We start from the raw sequence: 12,724 nt of genomic DNA on the forward strand, positions 1-12,724 counted from the left end.
GCTTTCTTGCTGGTGGAGCTGCACCTAGGTCTAACTGAGATAGCTTGGTCTTCTCAGATTTCTCAATCTTCTTGATGATCTCGATGAGCCTGTAGAGATTAGGATGACGATGGTTCAGTGATGCATTGAGGCGACTGTGCATGAAATGTTCACAGACTAGGGGGAATTTATATGTGGAATAAGTAAGTTTTAACAAAACATGCATCTCAACTTTTTGAGTAAGCTCCTAACTCATTTATTTCCTGAGAATATTCAAACAGAATTACTGGCCTACTCTTATTAATTAATTGACCATTGTTAAGTGGGTAGACTGGCTGTGTTTGTTTAATTAATCCCACCTACTCCTCTGTCTTACTAATGGGATATCTCACTAATGGGATGTCTTACTAATGGGATGTCTTACTAATGGGATGTCTCACTAATGGGATGTCTCACTAATGGGATGTCTCACTAATGGGATGTCTCACTAATGGGATGTCTTACTAATGGGATGTCTCACTAATGGGATGTAACCAATGAAACCACATGGTTGATGTCAAGATTTGTTTGGTTGTTAAGTCTGCAAAGTTCTAATATTTGTATTTTTCTGTCAGGTACCATCAAGGACCTATATGAAAAGGCCACATCACCACCAGTGCCTAGCCCTCCCCCAACCCCCCAATCTAGGCGGACTAGGGCAGACTGGGAGAGGGATCAGAGAGAGGTTGCAGAGGAGATTGAGGGCCGCAATGCTCTCCGAAATAACAACATCCCATCTTACTTTGAGAGTGAGCTCGGCAAGGCCTTCTTGTTAACACAGGTAAGTCACTGAAGCAGTGTGGACTGTGTGATATCAGTGACATTGTTGGGACAGTTAAAAGTGTTCATATTCTAGCTCTGTCCAGGTTGGATTCTTGGTTTTGAAAAAATCTGGGTGCAGGTTTAAAAGTTGATCAATATACCAGCTGTTGTCTACTACTGGTGTATGTTCTGGAAACAAAGGAGCATCTGCTTTTTTCAGCAGTATAATGATGATAATGATAATGTCTTGGACAGAGAGTTATGTGTGTGATGAAGACTGATGCGTGTAGGACAATGACAAGTATCTATGTTATTGTTCAGTATAGTGTATTTATGTGTATGATGAAGGCCAAAGACATGGACCAGATGATGAAAGAATTGTCAGAGGACCCCCGTCGAGACGGCACTGAGGCAGTGAGGGGGGACACCAGTAGTCTGGGCTACCCACAGGAGACTCCAGTGGACACCCGTAGGGGACAGTGTGAGTATACCCAGGGGACTCCAGTAGACACTGGCAGGGGACAGTGTGAGTATACCCAGGGGACCCCAGTAGACACTGGCAGGGGACAGTGTGAGTATACCCAGGGGACCCCAGTAGACACTGGCAGGGGACAGTGTGAGTATACCCAGGGGACTCCAGTAGACACTGGCAGGGGACAGTGTGAGTATACCCAGAGGACCCCAGTAGACACTGGCAGGGGACAGTGTGAGTATACCCAGGGGACCCCAGTAGACAGTTGCAGGGGACAGTGTGAGTATACCCAGGGGACTCCAGTAGACACTGGCAGGGGACAGTGTGAGTATACCCAGGGGACTCCAGTAGACACTGGTAGGGGACAGTGTGAGTACCATGCAGTCCTATGGAAAGGAGACCCTATGTTGGATAACTTGATAATTGGTCCCAGTCCATTTCAATCTGGATAAAATATGTTTAAGCAAAACCTGTATGTGTCATATCAATCATGATTTGTCGGAATTAGGGCATGCCTGCCTCTCACACTGAGAACACTGCTGAACTGATGATTGTATCTTCACTGGTTAATGATTCTTGATAGAAAGCAGCTGTAACCATCTAATGCTACGTGTTTAGTTAAGATCTATGTACATGAATGTATATGCCTAATGAATTGCCATTTTCATGATGCTTTGCATGGCTTGCTTTAGTGGTGTGATGATGTACATTTCAGCTACGATTCGCACATCACAGCAGAGTGACAGGTCGTCTGTATCCGCCTCACCCTACACTCATACACACACCAAGATCACCATGGAAACCCCATCTTCTTACACAGGTGCTTTATGGTTGCACAGCATTTAACAAAGAAACCTGGCTTCTGTGGCAGCACAGCCTTTAGAAATATAAGTGTTGACATAAAGTTAATTCAGAAGCAATACTGAAAATGCCATCTTTCTCATATATTCTTTTGGAAATTTTGAATATATAATCCTGGCAATAATGTTATAGATAGAATAGTAGTATGTGTGTCAACTAATCACGCAAGAGACCAGGACCCGGGAAGATCCGGGTTAGAATAGGTCTTCAGCGACCCATGCTTGGTGTAAGCGGTGACTATGCTTGTCGTAAGAGACGATTAACAGAAGCAGGGGGTCAGGTTTGCTGACTTGGTTGATGCATGTCATCATATCCCAAAAAGTCTGATCCAGACTCAATTACTTACAGACTGTTGTCATATAGCTGCAATAAACAAACATTAAGGGACTAGGATTGGGTTCCACACTTTATGAAGCACATGGTGTTCCATTAGTTGTAGTGGTGCTATGGATCTAATGTGAAGTGAATGTTGTCAGCGCTATGTCCAACCTGTTTAGACCAGACAAACTATAATTGTTAAACTGACACAAAACCTATTCTTATTCCCTTTTCCAATTCCCACATTCTCCAGGGTTATTGAATGAGACCACCATCACCCCATCAGCTCTGCGCCCTGGCAACCCCACCCCTGCTCATGCTGCTGGTCAGGGTTCCCCTGCCCCCCTCAGGCCAAAGAACCCCACCCCTGCCCAGGCTGAGAAGTCCATGAATGAACGACCAGGTGGGTGATGATGATGTAACATTAAATGATGGGTTTATCCTTAATACCTTATTTGCAAAAGAAACATGGACAAAAGTCATGTAAGAGTTATGCTTGTTATATTGTGAGCTGTAATGCTAAGTGTTGTATGTTTAGAGCACACACATGACAAGTAGGGCATTTGTTTTTGCTTGCAGTGAACCCCACACCGAAGCTTGCTGGTGGTGGTGGCGTTATGACCGACTCCCCCTCTGAGCCTCCCAGCCAGTACCATGGTAGCGACTACCCTGCCATCAAGGAGCAGCCTCGGGAAGAGGAAGGCAAGTTGGTAGAGGAGTAGCAGTCTGCAACTTTAGCCACTAGTCAGAAGAGCAAACTAGTAGCATATTGGTCTAGTATGCTCAGCTAGTATGTGTCTTTATAAATAACATGATAATCTGCTGAAAAGAATGCATAGAGCAAATTTGGGTCCTGTTGACTCAAGTCTGGGGACAGACCGGAGTAGTGTTCAACTGAAGGAAGTCTATGACTCTCAGCTGGCTACATAGGGCACAAGTGGATCAGCTTCCGTAAAATGTACAGATTTGGATCTTTAGTCATGCTACTGTTTCTGTTTTCTGTCTACAGATTAAGCTGTGTGTAAGTGTGTGTTAGTGTATGTTAGTGTATGTAAATGTATGTATCCCTGTTGTCAGGTGTTTCGACAGAGTTTTCCCGGGACAATGACTTTGTGTTGACCCGCAGTCTGAAGGTGAATGTGACTGGGGAACCCAGAAAGTACACTGTGCCCCTCCCGTCTTCCATCCAGGGAGGGAGACCCGGAGCACAGCCAAATGATAGGGTAAGTAAACAGAACAGAAAGGGTAATATGTTTGAATCAAATTAATTGATAATATTGATAGTAATAATGATAAGCATGATTATGATAAACAGAAATGATGGATGATGTTTCATGACAAAGTAAAACAAGGCATGGATTATTCACTGGATGATGGTATCAACTGCTGAATATCTCAACATTTTGCTAAGATTTGGGACAGCGGACAAGAGACTGAAATATAGCAGTCAAAACTCCTACACAGAAATATGTTTCTTCTAATTGATTGAAGTGTATTTTGCATTCCTTTTGATATATGAAGCCAAACAGGATGACACAGATTACACAAACACATCATTCAGTACAGCCAAAACCCAGTTGTGTGGTGAGATCATCAATTTTCTATTTATTCTTGTTAGTTCCAAGAAGTAGAGGATATTGTGCGTCGACGTGTAAACAACACAGTGGTTGCTGGGGCAACCTACCAGGGTCACACCCGGCTTCAGCAGATGAGAGGTCTGAACCTGTTGCCCGAAGATGTTGACTTTGGCGTGCTAAAGGAGGGCTACACCTACTCCTTCAGCGTTTACCTGAGGAACACCGGCGTAGACAGCTGCCGCTTCAAACTACAGCAGCCACCACCAGCCACAGGACTAAGAGTTGTTTACAAACCTGGACCGGTCAGTAGTTCCCTGAAACACTAGTCCACCACTTCATTGTAAGGCCATAATGATATGATATGATATGAGATATGATATGAGATGATATGAGATATGATATGATATGATATGATATGATATGATATGATATGATATGATATGATATGATATGATATGAGATATGATATGAGATGAGATGAGATGAGATGAGATGAGATGAGATATGATAAAAAAATTTATAACAAATTATAACAAATTAAATTAATTAAATCAAATTAAATATCAGCTGGACATAGGCTGAGGGCAACACTTTACAGGTGAAAAGTGGTATGACACTCAACATGGTTGTGTTGGTTTGAACAGCATGATTATGTAATATTACTTGTCAACTACATAGTATTTGTTCTATTTAACAGTTGATATCATACTTTGGCCACCTGTATTATTTTTGTGTTTCTCCCTAGGGTCCTAAATTACTGTCCTGCTCAAAATAAAGGAAATTATCTAGTCTTGGGGAAAAAATAACAAATATCTCAGTTTTTGGTCCTCAGTATTTATGCAGTATATATTTGAAAATCATTGCCGACTGCAACCTTGGTAATGTGGCTGTCTAGGTTGACATTCTAAACTGTTGACTTCATATTCTTGTTAATGACAGTGCTGTGGCCTTCCTCGCTGCTGCTCTAGAGATAGGAAACACACAAAATAATAGGGATGGCCTTATGGGATTAGGTTTAGACAAATACTGTCGGATGTGATGTAGCTGATGTCTATGTGTGTGACAGGTAGCAGCAGGCATGAAGGCCGAGCTGACCCTGGAGCTGTACGCCATTGCTGTCGGTGTGGAGGGAGAATCTGGAGTCGGTGTTGTTTCTCATGACCTCATCATTGTCACCGAGACAGATGTCCTACGCTTGCCCATCAGAGCAAATATCCTTTCTTGAAAAAATCCTGAATGTCAGTGTTTTCACAAGCCATATAATTTGTCAGTTGCAGTGGTTTCCTGGCCAATCAGGTTACCAGTTGACTTACTTATGGTGCAGGTCACAATAATCGGGGAAGCTGAATCTAAATCTTGTCAACAATCAGATTGGGATGCCCATGGTTGTGATTCACAGCACTATCTATGTGGTTCCTTTCTTTAAGCTTTAGTTCTACTTCTAATAGTTTTATATGTCAATATATCAAGTTAAAATCATTAAATTTTGGTGCATGGTTCTTAAAGTTGTATCTAAAAGGCACTGAAAAGTTTGTATAATTTGGAGAAAATCGTTGGCTAAGGGTATGTTTAATGCAAAATGAAAATAATAGTGGTAACATCAAAGTACTTATCATGGGTGTGTGATGAGCATTATTAACCTATGTAGAATTTGTTTTTTGTTTATCGGTTCTGTTTCTGGCACTGACTGGATTATTTACAGGCTGCTGTTATGTAGCTGGAATATTGTTAAGTGCAGTGTATACAGAAAAGAAGATTTAACTGTTCGTATTTGAATATGGATCAGTAGGTGCAACATGAGGCAATCTGTTGTCTACTCTCTCTCGATCTATTTTCATCATGTTTCTTGAGCAAATTGTATTGCAATACATACAGTGAATATTGTAGAACAGCATCTATATATTTTGTTTTAATAATATTAATGAATAATAATTCTATGATTATTATTATTGAAACACCCCATGCAAAGTAACCTGCCTTGTCAAAGTTGACAAGGCAAGAGAAATAAGAAAGGCATATGTTGGGTTCAAGGTCATAGGTGTGGCAGGACTTGTGGGCTGCCCTAAGCTATTATTATAATGAATTATATTTGGCAACTTGAGTTAGCAGCAAGCAGCAAGCAGCAGCAGCAGCAGCAATGGGCAACTATGCTGCCAGCAGCAAAATACTAAGTTTCTGCTGAAAAGCAGACATGAATTAAGTTAAGCCTAAAGGTTCCAATCCGCTGAGAAGCAGAGGGACTGAACAGATTCCCGCTGAGAAGCAGGGACCTGATAATTTTGATGATTACTTGGTGATTAAGTAAGTATTTACATTTGTAGCCCACAAGAACCACGCCCACCTATAACATTTATTGAATAAATAAGCAATATACATAGTTTGCCCTGAGCCATATATGTACACAAGATTGATTAGAGAGAATATGAATGTGGCAGGCTAGGGGTAGGGTGGGTGGGAACCAAAAGTTGAGAATCGCTGTACAAAATTGGGTACAGAAAATTTTGACAGAACTAACAGATGATGGTGATGAAGATGGTGATGACGCAAGAGAAAGTTTGATGACATCATAGGAAGTAGAATTATGACGTAAGTGGCGGGAGGTTGTAAGAGGAAATGACGTAAGGAGATAAACAAAGAGGTGCATTATGGTTTCAATAAACCCATTTAGTGAGAAGCACTAAATGAAATTATTATTATTATTATTATTATTATTATTTCAAAATGCCTGGTGACAGTGATTGAGAAAGACCAATCAGAGCTGAATATTTTCCAAATTCATGGTAGAATTTTTATTAACATCTTTGAGGAATTGACCTGTTATTTTGGTCAACAACTTTGTCCTTGACCTTTGCCACCAGTTCTGACCTCGCATGAATTTGAGAGAAGGATCCAGGAGAGTCCAGTACGAGGGAAGTCTCCACAGGCTCGTCTCGTGTCCACCAAACCTCCGTCTACCACCGGTATCATCAGACCTCGAAGAGACCAGGAGATCACTGGTGAGATCTTTGAATCTTGAAATAAATTAGTTAAATAAATTAAAGTTCTTAAAAATAGTACCAAGTGGCTATGTAGATCACTTGAATTCTTTTAGATGTTTAAATAATTTGAAATGCATATTAAAACAGTGAGACTGATAGTGATAATGTGATTATTTGGTATATGCTCTGACACATTGACATATTGAAAACTGGACTTTACAAATACCATATAGATATATTAGTTCTTAGATACATACAGATACATTGCTACATACAAATACAAACAGACACATACATCAAGGGATCAATATAAGGGAAAAGAAAATTTTAAACACCTTCGGTCAGGGGAAAATAATGTTTTGTGTCTCTTTGGTTCAGGTGAGCTAACAATTATGGGTCTAGAATTTCATACTTAAAAAAAAAAGAATTTTCCTATTTGAAATAATCACTGATTACAATGTATGTTTTGTTCTGTCCCAGGCAAAGTGTGACATCTTCATCCTGGAGGAGAGCAGCTTCACCCACCAGGAAACTATTTTCCACAAGACTAATGCTGTGATATTCATTTTTTCTTTTTATTTATCTAAACTTTCTACTGTACATATTGTAGAATACCATTTTCACCTTGAAACATATGAAATGTACATTATCTGTGATGTTTCTTTTGTGATATAACTGTGTATAAAAGATCATTATGTTAAATTAAATATTCATGAATCTTATTTTATTTGTTTTAACTGATCATCAGTGTTTACCAGTACTGACTGAAAGACATCCTTGCAGGAAGAGAAACAAACAGAAGCATGTTTTATTCAGTGCTCAATATTGATCTACATACTTGATGGATTGGCTGGACAGGCTGGGTGACTTGGTAGCTTGTCAGTGTGCCCGACCATCTGGTTCACTGCCCGTAATATCAATCACTGGTTTGTCTGGTCAAGACTCAATTATTTATTGGCTGCTGTCACATAGATGGAATATTTCTGAATTAGTCATTAAACAAACAAACAAACAAACAAACAAACATTATATTATGAACAAAATGAGAGTTGTGATTCCTTGTATCAGTTAGCAGTGGCATGGTTGAAATAGAAATTATATAGTTAAAATATGTTCCAGGTGCCTCTCCACTTTAGCTTCGATTACATGCACTTAACTGAATTGGGCAAATGTACATCGGGAGTAAATTTACCCCTTGGCATAAACCATCCCCTTTATGGCAATTTGCCCCTTGTCATGAGGTGGAGAAAATTCCATTACCCACAGCGTAAAGTTACCCTGTGGGGTCATATGTGGTGTAAACGCTCTTGCAATCTATCACCTTGGGTAAATGACTAGTATCATCAATGTATGTTTGTCATGAAATTGGAATACTTAAGTCCCTGAACTATCTTCCCCACATGTACATGGTCTGGGTCAACACCATTTACATTATTACCAGTAAACTGATTTGAGTGCTTCACAACGGCCACTCAACTGTCATTATTTTGCCTCTGATATGTACACGCTGGTACTGCAACAAGAGACCTTAATTTCTTTTATCCAGTTGGGATAAAGGAACATGTGTTCATCTTCGCACAGTTGGAACAAACCCCACATGTAACACCACGTGTGTACTCGAACAACAAGTCGTGGTGGTGACAAAGTATGGGTACTTTATTCTTAATAGCATTCAACCAAGTACAACCAGGCTATCCATCCTACAGACAGAGGAAGGCAGCCCAGTTTGGCTGATACTTGGTCAGCTAATGGGCTGTGAGCTTGTCAAGGTTCATCCCTCCTTGTCCCTGGCTTGCCTATCTGCTGGTCTGACTGCTCTTCTGGATGTTTGCTCATTCTGTCTTGCTTTAATATTCTGCCTGCAGATGACTGACTGCCATTCTAATTAGCTGGACATTTGGCAGTGTAATTGACTGTGATAGATGGACATAGATTGGGGTGTACATGTCATAATAATTCATTGATGTGTAATTATCTTAAAGGTTGCTTGCACATGATGAAGCACGATTCTAATAATCTGGACACTTCTAATTAGCTGGACAGTTCTCAGTGTAAGCAACTCTGTTAGATGGACGTAGCTCGGGGTGTTAAGCTTCCTCTGCATCTCCAGGGCTAGCATTTCAGTAAACCTACACTAACCACTGGATTCATTCCCATGGTTCTCACAATCTCAAATTACCAACCCTTGATTTCCTTTTGCCTATATGACTGGCTATGTTACAAGGTCTACTTGGAGAAATTCAACATTAAAAAACTGACTGACACGCAAAAGAAACCCCCAAAAATCGTTTTTGAAAAAGGATGTGTACATGTCCAATAAAACTGGCGATGGCTTTGGTTTCTCGGTAATACGAGTTACCTCCCTTACCCTTTCCCTTCTGTCAATGTTTGATTGGTCGGGAAAATGTTAATGAAAATCAAGTCAGGTAATTTGTGATCACAAGAACCACGGGGATGGGTCCAGGGGATAGTGTAAGAAATACTAGCCCTAGACAAGGGCAGATCCAGCATTTTTAAAAGGGAGGGCTCCAAAATATCAAAATCCTCTCTCAGATAATTTAACTGCCTACAACATACTACATTCATGACAGGTCATTCGACCAGTAATTGGTCTTTAAGATTTCTAAATGATCATGTTTCTTCGACCCTCAAACTCTGTCCAACGACTAAACAATTTAGTTGACCCAGGTATGGAGTCGCCCATGACAAAGTTTACACACATCTACATCTTTTTTTTTTGTCGTGAATCTTCTCCTTCCCTTGAAACAACCAAACACGATTTAATCACCGTACGCATACTGCTCAGTATGTCATTGGTGTGTGCTTTGTCCACAAAAAGTACCACTGAGCTTTTTGGTTTCACCTGCCATAAGAACTGAAACATTGCTCAAAGTTAAACCCAATTTACTCTGTCACTCAGCACAATAAGTATTTCCACTTCAAAGTCAGCAATCCCCACTTGGTGCTTCAATAGTGGAGACAATCAGAAGGATTGACTTCGTGTTGGGCCATCTATCAATAAATACATACATACACTGACTTTGTGTTGGGCCGACTATCCATACATACAAACATTGACTATGTGTCAAGCCATCTATCCATACATACATCCATTGACTTCTTGTTGGGCCATCTATCCATACATACACTGACTTCGTGTCAAGCCATCAATCCATACATACATTGACTTCTTGTCAAGCCATCTATCCATACATACAAACATTGACTTCGTGTCAAGCCATCTATCCATACATACATTGACTTCTTGTTAGGCCATCTATCCATACATACATTGACTCGTGTTTGGCCATCAATCCATACATACATTGACTTCGTGTTTGGCCAACAATCAATACATACATTGACTTCGTGTCAAGCCATCTATCCATACATACACTGACTTCGTGTCAAGCCATCTATCCATACATACACTGGCTTCTTGTCAAGCGATCTATCCATACATACATCCACTGGCTTCTTGTCAAGCCATCTATCCATACATACAAACATTGACTTCGTGTCAAGCCATCTATCAATACATACATTGACTTCTTGTTGGGCCATCTATCCATACATACATTGACTTCGTGTTTGGCCATCAATCCATACATACATTGACTTCGTGTCAAGCCATCTATCCATACATACACTGACTTCGTGTCAAGCCATCTATCCATACATACACTGACTTCGTGTCAAGCCGTCTATCCATACATACATCCATTGACTTCTTGTTAGGCCATCTATCCATACATACATACATTGACTTCTTGCTGGGCCATCTATCCATACATACACTGACTTCGTGTTTGGCCATCAATCCATACATACATTGACTTCGTGTCAAGCCATCTATCCATACATACATCCATTGACTTCTTGTTAGGCCATCTATCCATACATACATACATTGACTTCTTGTTGGGCCATCTATCCATACATACACTGACTTCTTGTTGGGCCATCTATCCATACATACATTGACTTCTTGTTAGGCCATCTATCCATACATACATTGAATTCGTGTTTGGCCATCAATCCATACATACATTGACTTCGTGTTTGGCCATCAATCCATACATACATTGACTTCTTGTTGGGCCATCTATCCATACATACATCCACTGGCTTCTTGTCAAGCCATCTATCCATACATACACTGGCTTTTTGTCAAGCCATCTATCCATACATACATCCATTGACTTCTTGTCAAGCCATCTATCCATACATACATTGACTTCTTGTTAAGCCATCTATCTATACATACATTGACTTCGTGTTGGGCCATCTATCAATACATACATTGACTTCGTGTCAATCACTATCCATACATACATACATTGACTTCTTGTTGGGCCATCTATCCATACATACATTGACTTCGTGTCAAGCCATCTATCCATACATACACTGACTTCGTGTTTGGCCATTTATCCATACATACATACATTGACTTCGTGTCAAGCCATCTATCCATACATACATTGACTTTTTGTTGGGCCATCTATCAATACATACATTGACTTCGTGTCAAGCCATCTATCCATACATACATACATTGACTTCTTGTTGGGCCATCTATCCATACATACACTGACTTCTTGTTGGGCCATCTATCCATACATACATTGACTTCGTGTCGAGCCATCTATCCATACATACATTGACTTTCCATCGAGCCATCTATCCATACATACATTGACTTTCCATCGAGCCATCTATCCATACATACATTGACTTCGTGTCGAGCCATCTATCCATACATACATTGACTTTGTGTTTGGCCATCTATCAATACATTAATTGACTTCGTGTCAAGCCATCTATCCATACATACATTGACTTCTTGTTAGGCCATCTATCCATACATACATACACTGACTTCGTGTTGGGCCATCTATCAATACATACATTGACTTCGTGTCAAGCCATCTATCCATACATACATACATTGACTTCGTGTCAAGCCATCTATCCATACATACATACATTGACTTCTTGTTGGGCCATCTATCCATACATACACTGACTTCGTGTTTGGCCATCTATCCATACATACACTGACTTCGTGTTTGGCCATCTATCCATACATACATACATTGACTTCGTGTCAAGCCATCTTTCCATACATACATTGACTTCGTGTTGGGCCATCTATCAATACATACATTGACTTCGTGTCAAGCCATCTATCCATACATACATTGACTTTCCATCGAGCCATCTATCCATACATACATTGACTTTCCATCGAGCCATCTATCCATACATACATTGACTTCGTGTCGAGCCATCTATCCATACATACATTGACTTCGTGTCGGGCCATCTATCCATACATACATTGACTTCGTGTCGGGCCATCTATCCATACATACATTGACTTCGTGTCGAGCCATCTATCCATACATACATTGACTTCGTGTCGGGCCATCTATCCATACATACACTGGCTTCGTGTGGATCTGTGATGTTAAAACTTGTTGGTCTATAGTGTGTTTATCAGAGATTATATCTCGCCAAATGATTACACATTTGTAATACAACATTTGCATCAACACGTGGTTCTTGTTTTGTTTTTTTAAAAACCGTTCAGTATACTTTCATAACATTGTCAGTTTATCATTATCAACAACATTTTCAATGACCTTCCTTTTTGATGTTTGGGCGGTGGAGTAGCCTTGTGGTTGAAGCGTTCGCTCGTCGCGCTGAAGACACGGGTTCGATTCCCTACATGG

The 12,724-nt window shown here is 40.3% G+C and overlaps 1 protein-coding gene and 1 long non-coding RNA gene across 10 annotated transcripts in view; one reads left to right on the forward strand and one right to left on the reverse strand.

Annotated features, from left to right (window-relative positions):
- Positions 1 to 7,708, forward strand: part of LOC124116328 (sperm-associated antigen 17-like) — a 47,199-nt gene extending 39,491 nt beyond the window's left edge. For 8 of the 9 annotated variants that reach the window (XM_046477613.2, XM_046477615.2, XM_046477622.2 and 5 more), the window contains 10 exons: positions 594 to 799; positions 1,129 to 1,261; positions 1,968 to 2,072; positions 2,685 to 2,834; positions 3,011 to 3,133; positions 3,509 to 3,654; positions 4,050 to 4,310; positions 5,075 to 5,219; positions 6,864 to 7,004; positions 7,467 to 7,708. In XM_046477613.2, the coding sequence (XP_046333569.2) occupies positions 594 to 799; positions 1,129 to 1,261; positions 1,968 to 2,072; positions 2,685 to 2,834; positions 3,011 to 3,133; positions 3,509 to 3,654; positions 4,050 to 4,310; positions 5,075 to 5,219; positions 6,864 to 7,004; positions 7,467 to 7,477 (1,421 nt within the window). In that variant the 3' untranslated portion in view covers positions 7,478 to 7,708. The remainder of the gene's footprint in view (positions 1 to 593; positions 800 to 1,128; positions 1,262 to 1,967; positions 2,073 to 2,684; positions 2,835 to 3,010; positions 3,134 to 3,508; positions 3,655 to 4,049; positions 4,311 to 5,074; positions 5,220 to 6,863; positions 7,005 to 7,466) is intronic. The other variant, XM_046477621.2, reaches the window with a different exon arrangement.
- LOC124116330 overlaps positions 6,892 to 12,724 on the reverse strand; it is a 32,205-nt gene continuing 26,372 nt past the window's right edge. Inside the window, exons 2-3 of the long non-coding RNA XR_006858098.2 lie at positions 7,825 to 7,947; positions 6,892 to 7,019 (exon numbers count right to left, since the gene is read on the reverse strand). This is a non-coding gene — a long non-coding RNA (uncharacterized LOC124116330). The remainder of the gene's footprint in view (positions 7,020 to 7,824; positions 7,948 to 12,724) is intronic.

Source organism: Haliotis rufescens, unplaced genomic scaffold, assembly GCF_023055435.1.
Source record: "Haliotis rufescens isolate VD_foot unplaced genomic scaffold, xgHalRufe1.0.p SCAF_5, whole genome shotgun sequence".
Taxonomy (NCBI): Eukaryota; Metazoa; Mollusca; class Gastropoda; order Lepetellida; family Haliotidae; genus Haliotis; species Haliotis rufescens.